We start from the raw sequence: 23,553 nt of genomic DNA, 5'->3' as shown, positions 1-23,553 counted from the left end.
CAGGCATATGCCATGTCAGGCATCTGCAAGCTAGGCCTGTTCACATTCTGGGGGGCGAGTTGGGGGCCCTCCAGCCCCATCCAACTCTTATTCTTGGCTCTATTCCTTAAGTCCTAAACTGGAAAGAAGCATGTTTTGAGAGAGGAGAGTGTCTCCTTTGGCAGGGAGATGGACTAAAGCCCTCCCACTGGCCAGAGAACTCGGCATCTCCAGCTCCTCCAGTCGGTTAGTGGCTAGGAGAGGCTTATGAGCTTGAGATTGTAGTCCTGGCCATGCTTTCTCACTCTGGACCTCAGTTTCTTGATTGGCAAAACAGGAATATTGTGCTAAACGGACACAAGATGTTGTTGGCAGGGCAGCAAATGTTTTGGGCAAGCAAAGAACAGAGAGATGTGGAAGCTGGGGTTAGAGAAAGTATCAGCTTGAACTGATGGCATTTGAACCGAGTGCTGAGGAGTGGACTACTACAATGAGGGTCTCAAGATAGGCCTAAGGCATACCTAGAACAAAGGGTGATAGATGCTGTGGTGGCTGGAAACATAGTTTAACACTCTGTGGGGTGAGGTAATGGACTGCCCAGTCACTCAGCTAGTGCCTTCCTTCTGAGGTCATGTGATGATCTGATTAACATCTGAGTCTTCAGCTTGCCTATACTGTAGGGACCTCATTTGTCTCAGTTGCTGCCCTTGCCATAGTGCCCTGGACAACACTAGGTACATCAAACATACTCAATAAACGAGGAAGCTTTTCTCCAAACACCCTGAACTTTTGGGTAAACACTTTTTTTTTTCAATAGCACCCATGAAAGCTCCCACAGACTCTTAAGACAGTGGTTTGCAAAGTATGGTCGGGCTGTGCATTACCTGGGAGTTTGTTAGAAATGCAGTCTTTCTCCAAACCAGACCGATCAGAGCAGAAAATTCAGAGACTGAGGCCCAGTGATCTGTCTTAACAAGCACCAGGATAATTCTGCTACACATTGAACTTTGAGAACAAACCTCTAAACTGTGCCCACAAGCACCACAAAGACCCCATTTGCAGATGGAGAAGTCAGGATTATGGCAAAGATTGGCTCAGAACCCAGATATTCTCAGATCATTCCTTTTTCCTAGACCAGTCCGGGCCACAAAGGAGAGAGGAGTGTCAGCTCATCTTGGTCAGGTTGTTAGAAAGACGACTTGGAAACGTCAGGGGTCTAGAAGCAGAGGGCGGGGCATTCCTCCGGGAGGAGACAGAAGGCGGGACCGGTGCTCTGAGTCCCGCCCCATTCCCGTTGCCCCGGGAAACCCCGGGTTGTAACAATAACCTGCTGACGCGCTTCTGGGAGGGATCCTTTCGAGCCAGTGGGTGGAACGCTCCTGAAGCGGACCAATGGGAGGACTTGGGATCCGCCTCCACATAACCCCCTCCCCGAGAGCCGGGACGGAGGCGGGGTCGCGCCCGCCTCTTCTCCCCCGCTCAGTAGGCGGCGCTGTGGCGCACAGGGGCTTAGGCAGGGTCGCCCGGAGCTGGGAGCTCCGCGCCCTCGTACCCGTTTGCTGTCTAAGCTGTCGGCCGACCGAGGATTCCGCGGCCCGGGGCGAGCTCGCCCCGCCCCCTCCCGCGCCGGGCCCGCCCCCCTCCCAGTCCCCCGCCCATCCCGAGGTGCAGCCGGCGCTGAGCGCGGCAGGCGCGGGAGCTGGCGCTGGAGCCGAAGCGGCGGCGGCATTCACCGGGCGGCGGCGGCGGCGGCGGCGCGGGCTCCCGCACGGGCTCGGGCTCCGGCATGGTGCAATCCGGCCTCGTCCCGGGAGAGCAGGGCCCGCACGCGGGACCGGCGCCCGGGGATCGGCGGCAGCGGCGGTGGCGGTGGTGGCTGCAGGCGCAGGCAGGCGGCAGGTGCTAGAAGCCAGGCTGGGCGAGGTGTGCACCCGCTGGGTTCCCGGGCCGCCGCCCCCTCACTGCCGGGTTCTTTCGCTCTCTCCGTGCTCCCCGGCGCGTCCAGCCCCTGGCCTTAGCGCCCCGGCTCATGGCGCCCCGCGGTTGAGCCGGCGCCGCCAGGGACCCCTCCCGTGGGCCTCCCCGGGGCGCGCAGATCCCGGAGCCGCCCGCCCACCCTCCTCGGAGTCTCCCTCCCCTCCTCGCCCGAGCCGGGCGGGACCATGGCTGCGAAGCTTCGAGCGCATCAGGTGGACGTGGACCCGGACTTCGCGCCGCAGAGCCGGCCGCGCTCGTGTACCTGGCCCCTGCCGCAGCCCGACTTGGTGGGCGACGAGGACGGAGCGCTGGGCGCTGGGGTGGCCGAGGGCGCCGAAGACTGCGGGCCGGAACGCCGGGCGACGGCCCCCTCGATGGCCCCAGCGCCGCCGCTGGGCGCGGAGGTCGGACCGCTGCGGAAAGCCAAGAGCTCCCGGCGGAACGCGTGGGGAAACCTGTCCTACGCCGACCTCATCACCAAAGCCATCGAGAGCGCCCCGGACAAGCGGCTCACGCTCTCGCAGATCTACGACTGGATGGTCCGCTACGTGCCCTACTTCAAGGATAAAGGCGACAGCAACAGCTCGGCAGGCTGGAAGGTGGGGGCGTCCGGCTGGGGAGGGAGGCTAGGGGCCGCCGTCTCGGGCTTTCGGGGGCTGCTAGGTGCGTCTGGGCTCTGGGCCACCCCTAGGGGTCACGGAGTGTGCGCCCAGGGCGTGGGGCCGTCCGGCAGACAGGCGAGGGCGTGCTGGGAGCAGCTGTGTGCGTGCTCCCTCGCCAGGAAGGATGCGGGGTGGGAGGTCTGGCAGGGTGACAAGGGACGGCCGCTTTGAGGGGTCCCTGGGGAATATCCCTACCACATCCTGGGTGTGTGTGTGTGTGTGTGTGTGTGTGCATGCGTGCGCGCGCGTGTGCGTGATGGTAGGAACCCATGCTGCCCAGGCCACTGACATTGAGGAACCCCCAAGCTCCTTGGAGTTTGCTTTGTGTTACTTCCTTTTATTCACTATACCTGGATACCTTTTTTCTTTTTCGTTTTTCTATTTTCTTTTTTTTAAGAGCTGTAGTCATGACTTGGGGCCACTGGTTGCTTTCCCTCCCAAATCTCTCCACTGTGCTTTCTGGAGCTGGCCCAGGGTGATGAGTGCTGTAGGCCGTGAGTCCACAGTTCATTCCCTTCACCCTGGGGCACTAGACCAGCCTGGGGTGGGGAGTGTGACAGGTGACCTGAGATGTGAGTTCTCTGTGGGGCAGGTGCTCTCATCACCCCTTACCTGGACCAGCAGTGGGGGACAGCAGTGATGACCCCTGCTGGTGGGAGGGTGGGATGCTTAGCACTGGAGATTGATCCCTTCCCACCCTAGGCAACCTGTCTTCCACCTTCTTGGCTTTTTGAGCCCAAAGACATCTAGGGGGAGGGGGAGGGGCTGGGGTAACCCAGGGAGACCTTAGCATGGGGTTGGGGCATCTTGGAAGAAGACAGGGATGGGGGTTTGACTGGATTGTGGCCTCCTGACCCATCTCCTTTTCCATTTTGTTGGAAAATGGGGGTAGTCTGTGCCTTGGGGGGTGAGGTTGGAGGGGGATTTGTGCCTAGGAGGTAAGCTGCCAGGCTCCCTATGGGAGAGGCATGTCTATCTCCAAGGAAGAGGCTGCCCCTGCACCCTGTGGTGGCTGCAGAGTCCAAGGAAGTGGGTGTGCCAGTGGAGGAGGGGAGGCCTATGGACAGACAGCAGCATTGTAGAGATCTGGGTGTCTTGACTTGGACTCTCAGGTTTTGTGCTGGCAGCTCTTCTGCCTTTCACTGGCTCACTATGGGGCAGGAACACAGACTAGAGTAGACATGAGTCTCCTTCCCCAATCTCCTTTCCTGTCCCCTTGGATCCACCTCCCCTCCCCCCAAAAAACCAAAACAAAACACAGCTTCCTCTTAAGTGTGTCCTGCCCTTGGGCTTTGCACCCTATCCTCCTCTGCTCCTCTACCCACCCTAGTGTCACTCTAAGGATGCTTCCTCCTCCAGGAAGCCCTCCCTAGCCCTTGTTACTTGGCTTAGGACTCCTCTTTCTCTGGCCCTCTCCAATACCTGCAGTGGACATTAGTCACTCACCCACTCTCCCTCACCTTTGGAAGACAATGGCAGCATTGGTGTCATTCTGTGGCCACATCACTCAGCACAGAGCCTGGCATCAAAAAGCCATCAGTGTGTGGGAGAGTGGAGGCATGTGTGGATAGTATAGAGGATGTGGAGTTGAGGAGAGTGCAGTGAGCCACAGCAACCCTGAGAAGAGTGCTGTGGACCAGGGCAGCCTCCCCGCCCCCCGCCCCCCCAGGGCTTCATGCTGGAGGTGGAGCTCCAGCCAGACTAGGTGGATGAAAAGAGGTGAAGAAAGATGGGAAAGGGGGACTTGAGGCTGGAATCCAAGAGACTGCTGTGGTTCCTTGGGCATCTCAAGGCCAAGCTCTGTGCCAGGCCTCTCACATAACCTTAATGCTCTCAGCAATCCCTCAGATGGGTTTTATTTGCTACGTCCCGTTACAGAGGATGATTCTGAGGTCCAGACTGGAAGAGTAAGCTGCCTGAAGTCATACACTTAGAAGATGGGAAAGCTGAACTCCAATCCAGGGGTTTTACCTTCCAAGGTCCCACCAAGCCTCTGGAACAAGGTCTTGATGGTGTGGAAGGGGATGCTTAAGACTTTCCAGCAGAAGCAGATATAAATCCTAAAATGTGGTGTGAGTGTTCTTGGCGAGTTCATTTCTCAGACTGTGAGACTGAGGCCTTGGAGTGTGATAGAACTCTTCTGAAGATCTCAGTGAAGAGAGCAGGCCCTGGACAAAGGCCCAGCTCTCCCAGCTGCCCTTTGGATGTGGTTGCCACTGCACTATACTGCTGGGGACACACTGATTTTCCCATGCCAGGCTCCAGTTCTGGGCTGGGGCATTAGAGAATAACCTCGGGCTTGAGTTCTGCTCTGGTAAAGCCCTGGTAAAGTTAAGCCCTGGTAAAGCACTGGAGGGGACTTGCCCCATGTCCTGTGTCCCCAGACCTCCAAGAGGCTTCCTTGCACTCTCAATCCTGCAGCTTCCTGCCTCATCTCCTGATAATCTCAGGTTGACTGGAACTGCAGTACACCTGTGGTAACAGGCCTAGGGCCCATTAGTCCTTCCTTCTTCCCCTCCCCCACAAAAGTGTTGCACTTGACTCCCTGGGGTGTGTGAAAGCCTGCATTCCATAGGGTGGGGAGACCTTGGTCCTGCCTTTTTTCTCACCCAGGCCCTTTGTTTTGAGACAGACTGGGGCGGGGTGAAGTAGCACCCCCTTCCTAAGGTGGGTTAAATATTCTAGGGAGCTACCCCCTCCCCAAGGTAGGTTAAATATCCTGGGGAACCAGGTGGGTCTTCAAATGGAGGGCTGTACTTAATCTGGGCCATCTCTGGATTAGGGGAGAATTTGGTTGTTGGCTATACAGCCAAAGGCAGGAGGTAGAAGTGTGCATGTTGGATTTAGAAAATGATATGGGTATGCTAGGCTGGAATCTAGAGATTCCTGACTGGCAGGGAAGTGGCATCAGAAAGGTGGATTTAGTAGGATAGGGAAGACCTTTGCCCTGTGGTCCCATCTGTGATGTAGAGAGGTAGTCCAGTGGGGTTTTGGACAGTGGTTGGAGGAGGCAGGGCGAACCGCAGGAGGACACCTGAATCAGACCCAGACCTGGAAAGAGGCTGTTCTGGAAATCCCACCAAAGGGGCTGGTCATGTTCTTGGGATGGAGGGTCTCAGGCCTAGATCAGGGTTTGGACAGGAGACACCTCTCCTGTGTTCTAAGAGTATAGAAATCTGGGTAGAGCCTCCACACTCTTCAGATGCTCCAGCTTCACTTTCCCTTGGCCTACAACTCCTCCAGGAAGCCCTCCAAGCTGCTCCTAGTCTTACTGCTGCTTCTACCCAGGGCCTCTAGAGTTGTTCTGCCTCCTTTTGTGTTTCCTGGCTGCCAGCCCCTTTGAGAGCTACCAGGCCAGGTTTGGGCGTTTCCCATTCCTTTCCCCTCTCCCCAAGGGGAAGAACACCATAGATGGGGACTTCCCTTCTCCCGCAGGCTGGAGCAGCCTGATTGCTGAGGGTGGGATCCGAAGGCCAGTGCCCACCTCCCAGCCCCCCATCTGACCCTGGCCCTCACCCGGTTAGGTTCCAGGTGGGGTAGGGAACTGAAAGGAAAGACAGGAGCAGGGTCTTGCTACAGACAGTGGTTGTGAGTGTAGATCACCCCCCCCCCCCGCCCCTCGCAGTCTGCTCCAGCAGGGCTCCCTCCTCCTCCTTTGTCCTCGGGGATCCCCAGCCCCAAGGGCTGGTGGGGGTGCGGGAGGAGGCGGTGTGAGCCCCGATTAGGGGTGTCCTCACCCCCTCTCACTGCACGAGCGAGGGGCTGGCAGCTGCCCGCCTCCTGGGCACGAGCCCGTGCCAGCCGCTCCTGGCACAGTTGCTGGCACGCCCGGCAGACTCCCACGGCCACCTGCTCACACCCACCCACTAGCGCTGGCGCGCTGCGGGCCCTTCCGGCTTCCCGGGCCTCCCGGCGCCCCTCCCCCGCCGCGTGCCCCCCCCCAGCCCCCTCCGCAGTCCCCAGATCCCCGCGGACTCCTTGCTCCCTGCCGGCCCCCCGCACAAGTTGGGGAGCTTTCCAAGAGGGGCCTCCGGGGGCCTCCAGGGTAAACGCGCGGCGGAGGGAGGGGTGGGGGCTGGAAGGCAGGCAGGCAGACAGACCGACAGACAGGGTGAGGGCCCCGCCTGCCACCTGGCGCCGCTCCAGCGGGACGATGGCGGGCAGCGCCGTGCCAGGCGGTAATTGCAGACAGACTAATTTAAAGAGATGAGACGGTTATTTTTAACTCGCGTTAAGGTAATGAACGGCGCGGGGGGTTTGCGGGTTCGAAAGTTCAGCGCCCTCAGCCCCCACTTTCTGCGAGTCGGGGGGTCCCCTCTCTGCAGGGCCTGAGGGCTTCAGCATCAAGCCTGGTGGGTGCTGTGGGAAGGGAGGTAGAGGAACAGGGAGGCCTTGGCAGAGGGCCTGTCCCATCAAATCCTCCGGGCCACCCTTCCCGGTGGGAACACGACTCGCCCTGAGGTCACGGACCTCCGAAGTGGAAGACCCTCACACTCCAGCGCTTCCTGTGCCATTGGGGTGGACTCCGGAGGGGGTGTGTGGGAGGGGGAGAAGGACTTGGATTTGGACTTTGAATGAGGGAGGAGCTTGTTCCTTGCAGCCTGCCTTCCCCTCTTTGGGTGGGGCCTCCGGTCTATCTGAGAGGGCTGAGGAAGGGGTGCTCGTGAACTGCCCAAATGAATGGCTGTGAGCCTCTGGGATGGGGGTGCTTCAGCTGTAAAGGGAGCCCTTTCTCATCTTCCCTGACCTCTCAGAACTGACCCACCCACCCCTCCCTACTCCTGTTTGTAGGCCCGCCTCCCACCCGGGGCTGGGCACTTGGGAAGTGGGTTGGGCCCCCCTCTCCCCCTAGACTGGTGCTCACCCCTCCTCCTCCAGGATGAAAGTAGTGGAATAACCTGGTGCCCACTTTGGCTGCCCCCACGCCCTTCTAACACACTTCCAAGGGACTGGCAGCTCAACCTCCTGAACTGCTGAACTGTGACCCTGCACATCCTTCTGGTCCCTGGTGTTATTTGGGATCACTTGGAGTCAGATCCAGGTGAGAGAGGACAGAGCTCCTGTGGGGAACCTGATTGAGTGTGAGCATGAGCTGGAGCCAGGTCCTCTCCTGTTTCAGTTCTGTGTCCTCCTGAGTGTCCAGAGGGCTTTAACTCAGTCTCTGACCCTTTGGGTCTAGGAGAGTAAGGGATTCTTTGGACCGAGGCATGTAGTATTGAGAGGGCTTTCTAATGGACAGTATAGGTGTGCATGGTCTTAAACTTGGAACTTCTGCTTAAAGAGGCCCACCCTGCCCAAGGCAATACCCAAGTGGCAACTATTCTCCCAGCATAACAAGGAACATTCATGGCAATCCCAGCTGGCTCCCAGATCAGGCATATGGAGAGTTCAGGGTGTTGGGTGGGCATTAACTCAGGCTCTTGGGCCTGGGTATGGTGCTCAGGGGGACAGCTGGATTTGGAGCACCCCCCCTTTTTTTCCTGGCACCCTAGTTACCATGGAAACCAACTCCTGTTTGGGAGGGTTTGGCTGTTTGCTGCCTCTCCCCACCCCCCAACCCATATGTGGAGGTGGGAGGGGGGCCAGGTGGCGTGTAGGGGAGGGGCCTCCCACATCCCTCCCCCATGGGCCTCCCTCTTTGCTAAGAGAAACCTTTCTGGTCTCAGAGGGATGCCTCTTGTAGGAAGGGGAATGAGTAAGAGACGGTGCTAGGCAGTCAATTGGGCCCTCCACACATAATCTCTGGGTCCTGTCAGATATGCATTAATTGCCCCATTTTCTGGTTGAGGAAATCGAGACATAGCTGGGATGTTGCAAAGCCTGGATTTAGATGCAGACATGTTTGCTTCTGCCATTCTTCTCCATCTCTCAATGCTGCACCACAGCTAGCCCTCCTACCCTAAGTCCCTGCTCCACTCTAGAGCTCTCCAGGGCCAGCCAAGCCCAAACCATGCTGTTGTTGAACTCCTCGATCCTCTTGTATTGCTGTCTACACCCCACCCATCCACATTTCTTGCTCCCTCCGATCTCAGGCACCCTGCACTGCCACCTTTATACCCAGACAACACTGGAGTGCTTAATCTACACCCACTGCCCTTGTTACCAGTTCTCTGTGGCTATTGCCTTGGGACACCTAGCAGAAAATAGTTGGGGTGCTTAGATAGTTTGATTGTAGACCTATCTTCAAGGGACTGGAACACATCTCAACAATTTCTACCTGGCTGGTGACCAGAATCACTTTGAAGCAGCCCAAGTTACCAGTGCCTATCTCATCCCTTCTGTCAGACTCAGAGTTTGGGTTCTGGAATCTGTTTGTTTGCTTTTTTGGATGGTCATGGGGCTTGAGCTCTGGGCCTGGGTGCTTTCCCTGTGCTCTTCAGCTCAAGGTGAGTGCTCTACCACTTGAGCCACAGCACCACTTCCACTTCCAGTTTTCTAGTGGTTTATTTGAGATAGGAGTCTCACAGAGTTTCCTGCCCAGGCTGGCTTTGAACTGTGATCCTCAGATCTTAGCCTCCTGAGTAGCTAGGATTACAGGCGTGAGCTACCGGCGCCCAGCTGGAATCTGTATTTTTTTAAAAGTATGTCCGGAAATGGATCATTCTGGATTGATGCCTGAGGTGGTAGCTTCCTGGCCTCCTGCCTGCTCCCCTCTACTTGTCCCAAAGTAGACCAGTTTCTTCTCCAAGCCAGCTTCCCTAGTGGGACCCACTATTCTATCCATGTGTTTGGAAGGATGACTATAAAGGGATTGGAAGGTTTGAAGGATGAATATAAAGGGATTGAGCTACTGCTCCGGCACCTATGCCCAGCCTCATATCTTAGGAGTCATGTTGTATAGGACATGGGTGGAAAGAAGGGAGCCACAGCCACGGCCACTGTTCTGCTATAGACAGCCTCAGCTGCAAGAGGAGCAAGGGGAAATGCTCAGCCAGCCTCTCTGGGACTGGCATGGTGAAGAAACTAAGGATCACAGTCCCTATCCTGTCCTGCTGGCTTTCTGGTAGTCAGGGAGAAAATAGGGGCAGGGTGCACATAGCTTAGCACAGCCTGATTCAGTCCTGGGCCCTAGGGTTACACTCCAGACCTGGCCCCTAGCTCCATTCCTTTCTAGTCACCTTAGCTATTCTGAACGGTTCCAACTTAGCATTCCACTCACCATGTGCCAACGCATACATTTTTCCATTTCATTTTCATTTCACAGCCACCTTGTGACACTGGTATTGTTACTATCCATCCATATTTGCAGATGAGGAAACTCAGAATGAGAAAAAAATAAAGAGGCTCTAACAGTATGCCATCAAGAATGCAGAAATGGGATTCCCCAGGGTTAGCTCCACTCTAGCCCAGTGCTCTCCCCTCCCCCCATCATCATCTCTCCTCCCTTGCAGTTTAGCCCTGAGGCTTCTAGCCTGGAGAATGGCCCTGCATTCCTGGCTGCCTTTCCCACACAGTTCCCAGGGTAGCAGCAGACCAGCCCGATGCCCCCCTGATCTGCAGATCTGTTACCTAAGGTGGGCAGTGCTTCTCAAAGGGAACTGAACCTTGACCTTGAGGGCTTGTCAAACCTGGGAGGTCGGAGGACATTCTGATTGAGGCTGTCAGGGTTAGGTAATCAGCTATATGTGTTCAGAGGTGGAGGAGGGGAACCTGACAAAGGAGGTCAAACCCTTAGGACTTTGGGAAGCCCAGCAGGAGAGGAGGCTGTAGAAATGAGTGAGTGGCAAGCTTAGGAGGCATTCTAGGCTATAGGGGAGACCGAAATAACGCAGAAAAATCACCTGCGAGTGCTGTAGAGAGAGTGGGGGAAGGGAAAAGGAAGACTGGGGGTGGGGGTAGGGAGGCACCCAATTTTGTCCTGGTCCTAAGGCGCAGGGAAGATAAGCCTGAGACTGGGTGGAGGCTGGCTGGAAGAGTCCAAGATGCCAGCTTGATATCTCTGCAGCCCCCTTTGGTACTGTTAGGAATTAGGTGAAACCTGTGGTTAGGATCCTGGGAGGCCAAGGGAATGGGCAGAACCTAGTTTTTACCCTCTGTGAGGTGCTGGGCAATTGAGCCTCCTTCTTGCTCTGAAAAAATAGGATAGTAATAGGACTCCATTAGCTTCATTGTAGAGATTAGAGGAAGATGAATATAAAGGCCCCAAGAAGTCTTAGCAGATGTTATTACTGCCCTTCCTTGCTCTAAGAAAGGACTGGAACTGCTGTGTGGAGGGGGCTCCCTTACCTTCCCCTGAGACTCACTGCCTTATAGGTGTATTATTAAAGAAGTCCCCCTCTATCCCTACCTACCTACCTTTCTAGTCTCTAAGATAGAGGACAAAATGGCCTGCCCTTAATCTGGCCCAAAGCTTTTAAACCTCCAATGCTCTGCCTCATGGCCTTGGGGAGACAAATAGTGGGTTTGAGGCTCCTTATTTTTCCAGATAAAGTGACTTGTTCAAGGTCACCCTGGAATCTAGGATTGTTGCCCCTAAGATTTTAGCTCCTTTTTTGCTTCCCTGGCAGGCTGTGTGTCCTTGAGCAAAGCCTTTCCCTCTCTGGCTCCTAGTTTCCCTTCCCCCCCAACACTCTGGGAAGCTCTGAGGCCTCCTCCTTCTCCCCACTGTCCCCTCCCCTGTCCTCAGCTGGCCTCACCACCTCCGCCTCTTGTAACCTGAGCTGGGCAGTGGGGGAAGGGGCTTGCCCTCTGCCAGCAGCACCTGCCAGCTGAGCAGATGTGTGGAGATGGAGGCCCCAGGAGGGGAGTAAGGGCTCCTAGCCAACAAGACCTGTGCTGGGGCCGCAGCGCTCAGCACACCCAGCCCTTGCCCCTGGCCTCTGCCTCTGCCACTCGCCTGAGCACTTGTTCATTTTTCAGTGGACATTCATGGCTGCTCCATGTCCTGAAGGACCTCTGAGGCTCTGGGAGAAGACAGATGGCAAATGAGGCCGGTGCCTCGGTCTGGGTGGGCTGCCCTGGGCTCCAGAAGCCCCTTGGCATAGGGACAGAGGGCCAAGGGCAGCCCTTGGGGGCAAGGCCAGTGCCTGTGCGGGTGGCCGTGCCCCTGGGAGAGCAGATGGTTCTCTTGGCGCTATGCCCACTCCTCCTCCCCCCCCTCCCCAGGAGCCAGCCTGCAGGGCTGGGGCACAGCTGCTGGGCCCTCCCCAGAGCCAGGCTCAGGGCAGGGCTGAGTGAGGTCACCACAGCTGCTCCCTGGGCCTGGGTGGAGAAGTAGGGAGGTGTTGCTTATGTGAGGGAGGGGCTCCAGCTAGAGAAGCCCCAGGCTTTGCAGTTAGGGGTTGCTGAGACAGTGTAACAACCTCTGCTCCTCCTCTACTCTAGAGATGCTTGGTCTCAAATCTTCCCTGGAGGCACCTACGGGCAAAGGAGAGGAGTTGGGGCCCTGGATGTGAGTTCCTACACCTACACCTACGTTAGACTATGAGACTTTAGTTTCTTATCATAAAATGGGAATAGTAAATTATCTCATAGGGTTGCCACAGAGACTGAGCAAGGTAGTAATTGTGCATCCAGCACATGGCAATGTTCAATAAATGGTAGTCCTAGCATAGTGATGCACTGTATTGAGGAGGCTGAGGTAGAAAGAGCGTGAGTTCCAGGTCAGCCTACATAGTGAGACCTTGTCTTAAAAAAACAAGTGAACAGTAGCAAAAAGGTAGTCCTTTCCTTCTACCTTGCTGGATTCTCTTGAGGAATGAGAAAATGTTGGGAAAAGATAACAGGAGCTGAGAGCTACAGGCAGAAGATAGGAAGGAGGCCCAGGTAAGACCCTGGTAGGGGTAGGCACGATGTGGAGCACTGGCCTGAAGTTTGCTGAGCTGAACCTGCAAAGAAATCTCAGGCCCAAGTGCTCAATCCTGCCTTCTGACTTCTGAGGGCCTCAGGAGTCAAATAGGGAAGCAGGCTCAAGACAGGGAGAGTCTAGTCTTCAGTAAGATCTCTTCAGTAGCACTATAGTTGGGGTTGGAGTGGGACAGAGAGTCCTCTGGACTTAAGGAGGGGATCAGGAAAAGGCCATAGGCTGGCCATAGCAAGAGAAAGGGACAAGGCTCTTGAGTGTTTGTCTGGTGTGGGACCCAAGTCCAGGGGTAACAAGGAAAAAGCCATGGGATTTAGAGCAGGGATGAACTTGAACTTCTGTTGCTGGTTTCTTAGCTGCTGGAGCTGATAGCATGAACTCGCCTCTCCCAGAAGAAGAAGGGGTTACCACAGCCTGACTTCTCATGCCTTGCTTCAACATATGGTTTCTCCAAGACCGTGGCTGGCCACTTATACCCATGTTGATCTTGAGCACAGTACTTGGCATCTGCCTGTGCTCCCAGCTGCCTTTTTTTTTTTTTTGGTGGGTCGTGGGGCTTGAACTCTGGGCCTGGGCGCTGTCCCTCAGCTCTTCAGCTCAAAGCTAGCGCTCTACCACTTGAGCCACAGTACCACTTCCGGTTTTCTGAGTGATTTATTGGAGATAAGAGTCTCACGGCTGGGTTGGGAAGGTAGCTAAGTGTTAGAGCACTTGCCTTGCATGCCTGAGGCCCTGGGTTCGATTCCTCAGCACCACATAAGCAAAAAGAAAAAAGACGGAAGTGGCGCTGTGACTCAAGTGGTAGAGCGCTAGCCTTGAGCTGAAGAGCTGAGGGACAGCACCCAGGCCCAGAGTTCAGGCCCCACGACCGGACCCAAAAAAAAAAAAAAAAAAAAAGAGTCTCACGATCTTTCCTGCCCGGGCTGGCTTTGAACTGAGATCTTCAGATCTCAGCCTCCTGAGTAGCTAGGATTACAGGTATGAGCCACCGGTGCCTGGCTCAACTGCCCTTTTACACCTCCTCCACTGCAGATCCTAGTACTCAAGAAACCTCCTTCAGGCCATCCTTATTACCCTTTCTTACAGGAAGCCCTCCTAGATTATACACCTCAGCTGCACCACAGGGAGTCAGACACAGATACATGTTCCTGGGGCAGCATGGAATGAGGAGCAGGGACCAGAATGAGGGATGCTCTGGGGCTCTGAGACAGGGAGGGATGGGAATTGTGATATGTGAGTCTCCCTGTGGCTATTGGAGTTGTTGCTATGGAGGCTCAATGTCACAAGAATGAAGTTGGGGTACCACCCCTTGCCCTTGCCCTTTTTTCATACAGGAAAGGAGAGGAGGGGAGGAGTCCTGGAGGGGTCAGAGTCCCACAGGATCTCTACTCTGAAGAAGTACTGGGTCATTATCCCCATCAGACAAGCAGGGTTAATCTCCTAAAGGAGGGACTGAACTGAGACTCTATTAAAAAGAGAACTTACCCTGGAGAGGCCTCCACATCCAATCTTGGGGGGACTCAGGACTGAATTCTGGGAATCTGGGGATTCCCCCAGCCTCAACAGAGGCCAGAAGGTAGCACAGAGTCAGTGGAAGTGGGAAACACAAGGTTTGCATCTTCTGTCTCTGATGAAAACCAGGAGAGCTTAGATTTGAGAGCCAAAGTAGAGATGGTGCCCAGGGTGGGCAGCAAAGTGGAGTGCCCCCTGCCACCAATGGGGGAGGGTTTGGAAGAGAAATGACTTTGGAGTCAACAAGCCTTCAAGTTGGCTTTATAACTGGCCAGCTTTAGGGTATGAGGAGTGATTTAACCCACTGGAGCCTCAGTTTCCCCCATTGTAGAACAGCCGACCCTAGTCACAGCATACTTGTAGGATAAAAGGCTCGCCTACGCCTGGCATGTGGCAGGTGGCGCCTTTCTCCTGTCTCAGAACTGGAAGCATACACTGGTGGTGTGCTAGAGCTGGCTCACACTGACTCCTGAGATTTATCGTGCATGCTTCTTCCTAGTTCTGCACTTGGTGACATCATGCTGGCAGCTTCACATGGACTACGATGCGAGTATCCACACCACAGAGAGCAGCAAAAGCTACAAATCCAATCTGGGGATTTTCCCTTGTGGAGAGCTGGTGGTTAAATATTTACCAGCACACCAGTGTTTATACCCCCCTAGAAAGAGTAACCTTTCCCAGCACCCCCTGCCCAGAATCAGAGCACTGGAAGAGGGCACAGAGAACATGGTAGATCATGACCCCGAAGTTGTCCTCTAGGCTTTTGTTGTTGTTGTGATTGTGGGTTTCAACTCAGGACCTGAGTGCTGTCCCTGAGCTGTTTTGCTCAAGGCTACTGCTCACCACTTTAAGCCATGGCTCAAAGTGCTGGTTGTCTGGTGGTTAATTGGAGATTAAAAAAAAAAAGTTTCATAGACTTTCCTGCCTGGCTGGCTTTGAACCACAATCCTCAGATCTCAGCCTCCTGAATATCTAGAATTACAGGTGTGAGCCACCAGACCCTGCTTCCTATGGACTTTTCTTAATCGTAGTGGGGGCAAAACAGGAAGAAAGTCAGGCAATAGTGGGCTGTGGCTAGGCCAGACTGTCTAGAACACAAGTCCATGGGCCCTTCTGGGCCTGGGAAGACTGGACACAGTTGTAGAACCGAGGAGCTCCCTGTAGGCAGGGGACAGCAAATGGTGGAACTTCCCACCACCCCGCCCCCTAACTCCTGCCTCACAGGCCTGGCAGGTCCCTGGCTGGTGAAGTGAGATTGGATGAGGTTGAGCTGTCGGGGAATGAAGCTGTGCTGGGAGGAGAAATGAGGTTGTACTGGAAGATAAACGAGGTTGTACTGTCAGGGAATGAGGTGGTACTTGGAGGCAAGGTGAGGCAGCATTATTAGATAAATGAGGTTGTACTGTCAGGGGATGAAGTGTACTTGTAGGAGAGATGACATCCTGCTGGATCAGTCAGGTCGCACCATCAGAGAACACAGCCACACCACAGGAGGAAGGAACGTGTCCGACTTGGACGATAAATGAGGGTGTCCTGCTGGATAAATGAGGGGGCCCGTCAGGTGAATGGAGTGCTGTTAGCAAATGAGGTTGTACTTGCTGGATAAATGGGACTGGTGTGCTGGATAAATGGGGTTGTGCTGTCAGATGAATGCATTACTGCTCGTGGGCGAAAGGTGTCCTGGGAATAGATGAGGGTGTCCTGCTGGATAGATGAGTTTCTGCTATCAGATGGATCAGATCCTGTCCATGAGGGAGGCACTATCAGCAAGGTCAAGGTTATTCTGCCCCACAGGGGTGCCCGGAGTGTCACCTGACCTAGGTGTATGAGTGGTGAGAGACCATGGTGTGAACAATCCCGGGTCCATCGGTGGAGCAGATGGAGGTCTGGAGCAGGTAATGGTTTGTGCACCCTACCAAGCCCCAGTTCAGCTGTCCCAGAAATCCTTCCCCCTTCTTTAGTTCCTTCTTAGCATCATGTCGAGCCAACTTTCCACTACCCTGCTTGCTTCTCACCCTGTCATATGCTCTCAACCTAGTTTGGAAAAGCTGCTGTTGTGTGTTGGCTAAGGCCATCTCATTTAATTCCCCTTACAACATAGTATTACTCCATTTATTTCATCAATGCTTAAGTGCCTCAGATGTGCCAAACATTTTTTTATTGTGCCAAAACAGTAAAAAAAAAAATTAGGTAAAGTCATTATCCTCATGAGAGTTATTTTTCATATGACAGTCAGAAAATGGCTAAAGCAGACAATAAGTAGTACATAGGTTGTAGCCCTTATCTGAAATGCTTGGGCTAGAAGTGTTTCAGAGTCTAGAACTTTGGAATATTTGTATAGACCTCACCAGTTGAGCATCCAAAACTTACTACCATGAAACTCAGAAAGATTCAGATTTGGAGGCACATCACATTTTGGGTTTGGGGGTTAGAAATATTCAACCTGTATTAATTTAGAAAGTGATCATTTTCTAAGGGAGTGGTCCAGAAATGTCAGGGAAGAGAAACTTTTTTTTTTTTTTTTTAAAGAGTGGCTAGGATGGGCCTTATTGCAAAAATTCCCGTTTGTGGGCTGGGAAGGTGGCTCAGTGGTAGAGCGCTTGTCTTGCCTGCATGAGGCCCTGGGTTCGATTCTTCAGCACCACATAAGCAAAAAGAAAAAAGCCAGAAGTGGTGCTGTGGCTCAAGTGGTAGAACGCAAGCCTTGAGCTGAAGAGCTGAGGGACAGTGCCCAGGCCCAGAGATCAGGCCCCACGACAGGACCAAAAAAAAAAAAAAAAAAAAAAAAAGACCCGTTTGAACAAAGAGAGGAAGTCTCTGTGGGCATTTGAGGGAAGGGGTCCTACTTTGCAAGTTGGAGGGACAAGAAGAAGCAGGAAGAATGTCTGACAGATCTTGGAGGGTCTGTGGGCCATGACAGGGCCTTCATTCATCTGGGATCTGGTGAGGATTGGATGAGATCCCAGGTTTGTTTTGTTTTGTTTTTTCTTTTTTGATCCCAGGTTTTTAAAGACCCAGGTTGGCTCTGCTATGTGGCTGTAGAAAGTGAGGGTAGAAGGTCTATGGAGGACCTGGAGCTTTTGAGTACCTTGCCCCAGGGCACACTGTGAGTGTTGGGGCAGAAACTGGCATCCAGATCCAATACCAGAGCCTATGCACTTTGCCCTGTGTCTGCCTTGCCAGCCTTCTCTCCCTGGGGGGTGGGTCCTGAGGAGTGAAGGCTATTCTTCCTGCCCAGATTCTAAAGGAGAATGGGGTGGGCATGAGATGGAATCACTGTCCTTTTCCTCTGCCCCCAGAGGTCTCCCTGGAGCCTCACTAGAGAGTTCCTATCTCCTAAAGGAGCATGCACCAGGCCTTGGTGTAGGTCTGGGAGGCTCCAGAAGCCAAGCCCAGGTCTGGGCACCAGGGGAGCTTGGGCATGCCAGGGCTGTGGCTGTGGTGGTGGGTTGCTAGGTGACTCTAAGAGGGAGCCTGGTTACTGCTGCCTGGCAGAGGAGGTGTCTCCCTCCTCTACCTCCCTTACCTCCTCCATGGCCTCTGGCCTCCCAGGAGGCCTTGTGGCTAAGTGAGAGTTGTGATTAGTGCTTGCCATTGGAGCCTGGTAAGGAGCTCTGATTAGTACCAGGTGGCTGGGCTGCATAGCCCGCACTTATCTCAGGGGGCACAGCCCTGGTGATGCCTGGTATAGAGCCCAGCTGAGGAGCTGGGAGGCCTTGCTCCTCACTCAGCTCTGAGCCACCTCCCTTCATCCTGCAAGACCCTGGGCAAGGCTTGTCAACCTACTTCATCTAAATGGCCTGCACAATCTGTTCCTGCCCAAGTCCATGGTTTTTGAAAGGGAGAGTGCTGAAAAGGCTGGACCCCGCGTATTTCTATTTACACCTCAGGGGCTTAAATGTGTAACACTTCAGCTGAGAGAGAGAGAGAGAGAGAGAGAGAGAGAGAGAGAGAGAGAGAGAGAGAGAGAGAGAGAGAGAGAGAGGGAGAGAGAGAGGGAGAGGGAGAGGGAGAGAGGGAGAGAGGGGAGGGCGAACCTCTAGACTGGATGATGTAAGAATTTTCAGTGTCAAACTGAAAAGGTTCCTGGAGTATACCTGGCCCATGTCATCACTTTCTGGGGAGAACAGCTGAGTGCTGAAGAGGAGGGAGGAAGGATGTGCTCTAAGGTCAGGTTTGGTGGAGTAGAAAGAGGACCTTGCTGGGGCCCTTTCCTCCCTCCCCCCCTCCCCCAAGGCCTGGGCTCACATCCTTTCTGTGTCACAGTTCCTGGGGCCACCTTGGGCAAGTCTTTTCTTTTTCCTGAGTTGAACAAGCCAAGGTGTCAGGCTGGGGGTTGAGTTCTCAGGCACCTGATTGGGTTAGGGGAGCAGGGGAGGAGAAAGCAAACTTTCATGGACCTGAAAGCATATCTGGAGTAATATGAAACTTCTTTAAAAATGTATTTGTCAAACAAAGTAGGTATATTATGAAGTGCATGCAAAATTTCCTTGAATTCTAAAGAAGGAAGCAAGCACTAGGACTTAGAAATGTTAATCTTGCAATGTTGTCCCCAGTCATCTTACCCTACTGGCTTCTAGCAATATTGTACAAGAAAAGTTTGAAGAAAACATGAATTCTGACTTCCAAAAATCTCTGGGAATTCACTGACACTCTTCCCTTCCCTCTGACAGAATGTAACATCCTTTAAATTCAGCATAAAATTAACCTGAAATCAGTACTTGGCTTGGTGCCCAACAAGCTGTGTGATCTTGGCAACTCAGTCTCTGAGCCTCTCTCTCCTCATCTTGAGCTAGAGATCCCAATCCCTGACTCTCTAGAGTCTGACATAATGATTACATGAGATAACTAGAGTGCCCAGGGATGAATAGGCTAGTGTTGATTAAGTGCTGGTACCTGCTATAGCATCCTTTCTCCTCCCCAAAAGCACTCTAGGCCAAGCTGGCACATAGTAACACTAACAAAGAGGTGTGACCTGAAGGACCTCCAGCTGGTGGACTGGAGAGGTGGGAGGTGGAGCCTCTGGAAATCCAGAGAGTCCTGTGGGGGAAGAGACCTGAGGCCTCAGAGGACCTGAGCACAGGTGTGGGGAGGGGCTGGGGAGCCAGGTGCAGGGGTGGAACGGGAAGGGGGTATGTACCTGAGGGAATCACTCCCTGGGGGTCAAGCTTCCCTCCTCACAGGGCCCCAAGAGAGGCTAAGGCAGGACAAGGCTGGCAAGTCCCAGCTGTTGCCTTCCAAGTCACAAGTGCCAGAGACAGTGAGCCAGGTGCCTTGAGGGTCGACTCAGGACTTGGAATTGGGGCTAGTTAACAGTGGAAGGTATCCTGGAAAGCAGGAAGGACCTCTGGAGGTGGGTGGAGAGGAGGCAGGAGAGAAGTTAGGGTGTGTCTGGGTAGACTGGAAGCTTTAAGAGCAAATCCATGATTGGGCAAAACTAGATGGTGCCTGGCATCACTGCTTAGTTGTGGGACTGTAGGCAAGTTACATCATGCCTGAGTTTGGTGGATTAAATGGGTGATACTAGCTCACCCTTAGTGGTTGATGCTCAGGACAGCTGTCCTCACGCATGATGTTAAGAAGAAGATGGTGACAGGAGGCCTGTGGAGTGACCTAGGAAGTAAGGTCTTCTGGCTCAACAACCGTTTACAAGCCCCTGGAGTGCTCACCAACACTGAACTACAGTTTGCTCATAGAAAATGCTAACAGCTCCAGCCCATTTTTTCAGAGTAGCTCAGAGACTGATACACAACCATGGTCACACAGGTAGGTGGCCAAAGACCTGGGCATCCTGCCCAGTCCTCTGATAGACAAACCATGTTGTTTGCAAAGAAATATCTAAGCAGGGAGGTAAAGGCCACCAGGTGAGAGGGAGGTCCAGCCCAAGTTCAACTCTAGGTTCCTCTGTCCCCACAATAGGCCTAGTCAAAGCAGTGCAGGAACTAAGATAAAGATACAGGCAGGGTGGCAAAGGTGAAGGTGCCTAGGAACTGCAGAAAGAGATGTGGAAGGCGGGCTCCAGTGCTTATGCCTGTAATCCTAGTTACTTAGGAGGTTGAGATCTGAGGATTGTGGTTCAAAGCCAGCCTAGGCAGGAAATTCTGTGAGATTCTTCTCTTCAGTTAACCACCAGAAAACGGGAAGTGGTGCTGTGGCTCCAGTGGTAGAGAGCTAGCTTTGAGCTGAAGAGCTCAGGAACAGTGCTCAGGCCCAGAGTTCAAGCCCCACAAAGGACCCCACATTCCGCCCCCCCTCCCCCGAAAAAAGGAAGTGGAGCCTTAGGCAAAATACTTTGGCATCTCTGAGCCTAGGTCTACCTGTCTGGAGATGGGGAGTGTGCAGGGACTGTAAAGGCTTCATTTTGAGGACAGATCTGTGCCAGTGGGTAGGAAAGGATGGCTGGAGAGCCGGGCTTGCTAGACATCACAGTAGGAGCTGGCTAAGGTCTCCATGGCCAGAGGTGGCCCTTGGAAGGGCTTCTTAATATCCAAGGCCTCTTTGGAGTTTGCAGGAGCTCAGAGAAAGGTGAATCTCCATAGTCTCACCTCTATACCCACCTTGGGGTCTCCCAACCTAGCTCCTTTCCCTGGCCAGACCCTCCCAGCAAAGGGTTAACAGTCTTCTCTACCTGCAGTTGCATTTTAAAGACACGAAATTAAAGCAGGTAATTTATTCTCCCCACACACGAAAGAGCAATTAGTTCTAAACAGGGCTTAATCAGTCACCGCGAGATTGATTTCTGGAGCCCTGGGTTTTCGGGCTCCTGGCGCCATGCCAGGCTGGGGAGGGAGGGGGGCGGACAAATGAGCCGCGGCGGCATGAGCCCTTACATAATCTGCTGGGGGGGGGGGGAGGGCAGGGTGGCAGCCTGGCTAGCCCTGCGAAGGGCTTGGCTGAATTGGGGAGAAGTGGTCCGGTGGCCTCCTGTCACCGCTCCCCTGCAGGATCAGAGGCCCTAGGGAGTGGGGTTGGGGGGGGGAGGAGGGCCAAAAGCCCCAGCCCCGCCCTGAGGGCAGGGTGGGGTAGGGTGGGAGTGCGCGGAAGCGGTTTGTGGGAGAAGATGGATGGGTATTCAACATTTGTCCAACTTGGTACTTACACCTGCAAACCCCTCTTCTCCCAACTCCCTCCCTCTGTCTTCCCTATTTCTTTCCCGTCCCCTTCTGGCTTTTCTCTCTCTCCTGTTTTTGTGTTTTGTTTCCTCCTCCCCTCACGTTATCCAACCTCGTCCTCCTCCACCCGTGCCCCTGTCTCTGGCCACAGAACTCCATCCGGCACAACCTGTCGCTGCACACGCGTTTCATCCGCGTGCAGAACGAGGGCACCGGCAAGAGTTCCTGGTGGATGCTGAACCCTGAGGGCGGGAAGACGGGCAAGACCCCGCGGCGCAGGGCCGTGTCCATGGACAACGGGGCCAAGTTCCTGCGCATCAAGGGCAAGGCGAGCAAGAAGAAGCAGCTGCAGGTACCCGATCGGTGCCCGGACGACAGCCCCCCGGGCGCGTCTGCCCCGGGTCCCCTGCCTGCCGCCGCCAAGTGGGCCGCCAGCCCGGCCTCGCACGCCAGCGACGACTACGAGGCGTGGGCCGATTTCCGCGGGGGCGGGAGACCCCTGCTCGGGGAGGCGGCGGAGTTAGAGGACGACGAGGCCCTGGAGGCCCTGGCGCCTTCGTCGCCGCTCATGTACCCGAGCCCTGCGAGCGCGCTGTCGCCGGCGCTGGGCGCACGCTGCCCCGGTGAGCTGCCGCGCCTGGCGGAGCTGGGAGGCCCGCTGGGCCTGCATGGCGGCGGCGCGGGGCTGCCCGACGCCCTGCTGGACGGCTCGCCGGACGTCTACGGGCCCCGGGCCCGCGCCGGGACGCCGGCCTACTTTGGCAGCTGCAAGGGCGGTGCCTACGGCGGGGGCGGGGGCTTCGGGCCGCAGGCGCTGGGCGCGCTGCGCCGCCTGCCCATGCAGACCATCCAGGAGAACAAGCAGGCCAGCTTTGTGCCCACCGCCGCGCCCTTCCGTCCGGGGGCGCTTCCCGCGCTGCTGCCGCCGCCGCCGCCCGCGCCGAGACCCGGCCCCGTGCTGGGGGCGCCCGGGGAGCTGGCGCTGGCGGGTGCGGCTGCCGCTTACCCCGGCAAGGGCGCGGCCCCGTACGCGCCGCCGGCGCCCTCGCGCAGTGCCTTAGCCCACCCCATCAGCCTTATGACGCTGCCCGGCGAGGCGGGCGCTCCGGGCCTGGCACCGCCCGGCCACGCTGCAGCCTTCGGGGGCCCGCCCAGCGGTCACCTTCTGGACACGCTGCCCGGGCCTTATGCGGCCGCAGCCGCAGGACCACTGGGAGCCGCTCCGGACCGCTTCCCCGCAGACCTGGACCTCGACATGTTCAGTGGGAGCCTTGAGTGTGACGTCGAGTCCATCATCCTCAACGACTTCATGGACAGCGACGAAATGGACTTCAACTTTGACTCAGCCCTGCCTCCACCTCCCCCCGGCCTGGCCGGGGCCCCGCCCCCTAACCAGAGCTGGGTGCCGGGCTGAGGGCCTCCGCTCCTGGGTAGCCTGGTCCCCTGCCCAAGGGACCTCTGTCTTCCCGTCCTGATCCCTAGGTCCCCACCCCCTATCCAGCTGCGCCGGAGGAATCGGGTAGCTTCAGCCAGCTAGAGACCTCCTTCAAAAGTTGATGGCAGAGGGAATTGGGAGTGAGCTGCTGGGAACCCCCACCATTCCTCACCCCCTTCCTCCTCCCAGGGCCAGAAGCCTGGGAGAAGAGGCCCAAACCAGGGTGTGTGGGGGAAGTGGAAAGGAACAAGGTGGGCCGCCTGGTGTGGATGCTGGATGGGGAAGCCACCTAGAAGATGGGGCAGGGGCATCTCTACATCTTCAGTTTTGTTCTGTGGAGGCATGACAAACAGGCCAACACAAACTCCCATCTGATTCTCAACTGACACTTTCCTCACTGGTCTTAGGCTCACCACTAGAAGCCAGCAAAACTCACTCTCTGTAAAACTCACACCTACCTGGCCATCCACCTGAGTAGTCCTATTCCAGCCCTAAGCCACCTTCCCACCACCCCCAACCCCATAGTTCCCCATCTTCCTCCCATCCAACTGCCCCTCTCCCGCAGTCATTCAACTCTGCAGTCCCCATACCTCCAGTACTAGTCACAACCTCTCCAGCAGGCCTCAGCTCCAGATCCACTCCCTAATCTGATGACCCCTTCTCCTTGCCAGTCCCTGCCCCTCCCATATTTATAAGTGTCCAGTTGGGGGCGGGCGGTAGGTGCGGCTTCCCCAGCGCGTATAGTAGGCAGTGTACTGTGGCCGTGCCGTCAGCGTGTGCGTGTGCGTGTGTGCCGTGTCAAGGCCGTGTAGAGTGCATTGTACAGCATATTTTCATGAATAAAATTGTTTTAAATATTTCCCGCGTGCGTTGGGCTAGCAGGAGGTGGTGGAGGTGGAGAATAATCTGAAGTGATTGGGTATAGGATGGGGGTCCTGTGCCTGCTGCTGTTGTGGCCTTGTGTCTGGGTATGTATCAGCATTAGCTGATGAAGAGCACATTGGTTTAGCGCCTGCTGAATTTCTTATGCTGGAGATGTGCCTTGTGGAGCCCTGCACCTGTTTCTGTGAACAT

At 55.3% G+C, this 23,553-nt stretch overlaps 1 protein-coding gene across 1 annotated transcript; it reads left to right on the top strand.

Annotated features, from left to right (window-relative positions):
• The first annotated feature begins 1,750 nt into the window (after positions 1 to 1,750).
• On the top strand, positions 1,751 to 23,321 carry LOC138823609 (forkhead box protein O6-like). The gene is made up of 2 exons (XM_070017006.1): positions 1,751 to 2,555; positions 21,196 to 23,321. The coding sequence occupies exons 1-2, from the start codon at positions 2,142 to 2,144 to the stop codon at positions 22,456 to 22,458; spliced, it is 1,677 nt and encodes a 558-aa protein (XP_069873107.1). The 5' UTR covers positions 1,751 to 2,141; the 3' UTR covers positions 22,459 to 23,321.
• The last annotated feature ends 232 nt before the right edge of the window (positions 23,322 to 23,553 follow it).

Source organism: Dipodomys merriami, unplaced genomic scaffold (genome assembly GCF_024711535.1).
Source record: "Dipodomys merriami isolate MVZ:Mamm:240054 unplaced genomic scaffold, mDipMer1.0.p SCAF_121, whole genome shotgun sequence".
In the NCBI taxonomy this organism is placed as follows: Eukaryota; Metazoa; Chordata; class Mammalia; order Rodentia; family Heteromyidae; genus Dipodomys; species Dipodomys merriami.
This window is presented reverse-complemented; position numbering and strand designations above follow the sequence as displayed.

Excerpts from the sequence above, each read along its gene's own strand:
- LOC138823609 (XM_070017006.1), top strand. The coding sequence starts at position 2,142 with ATGGCTGCGAAGCTTCGAGCGCATCAGGTGGACGTGGACCCGGACTTC. Across the intron at positions 2,556-21,195 it reads ACAGCTCGGCAGGCTGGAAG|AACTCCATCCGGCACAACCT; the intron begins GTGGGGGCGTCC and ends CTCTGGCCACAG.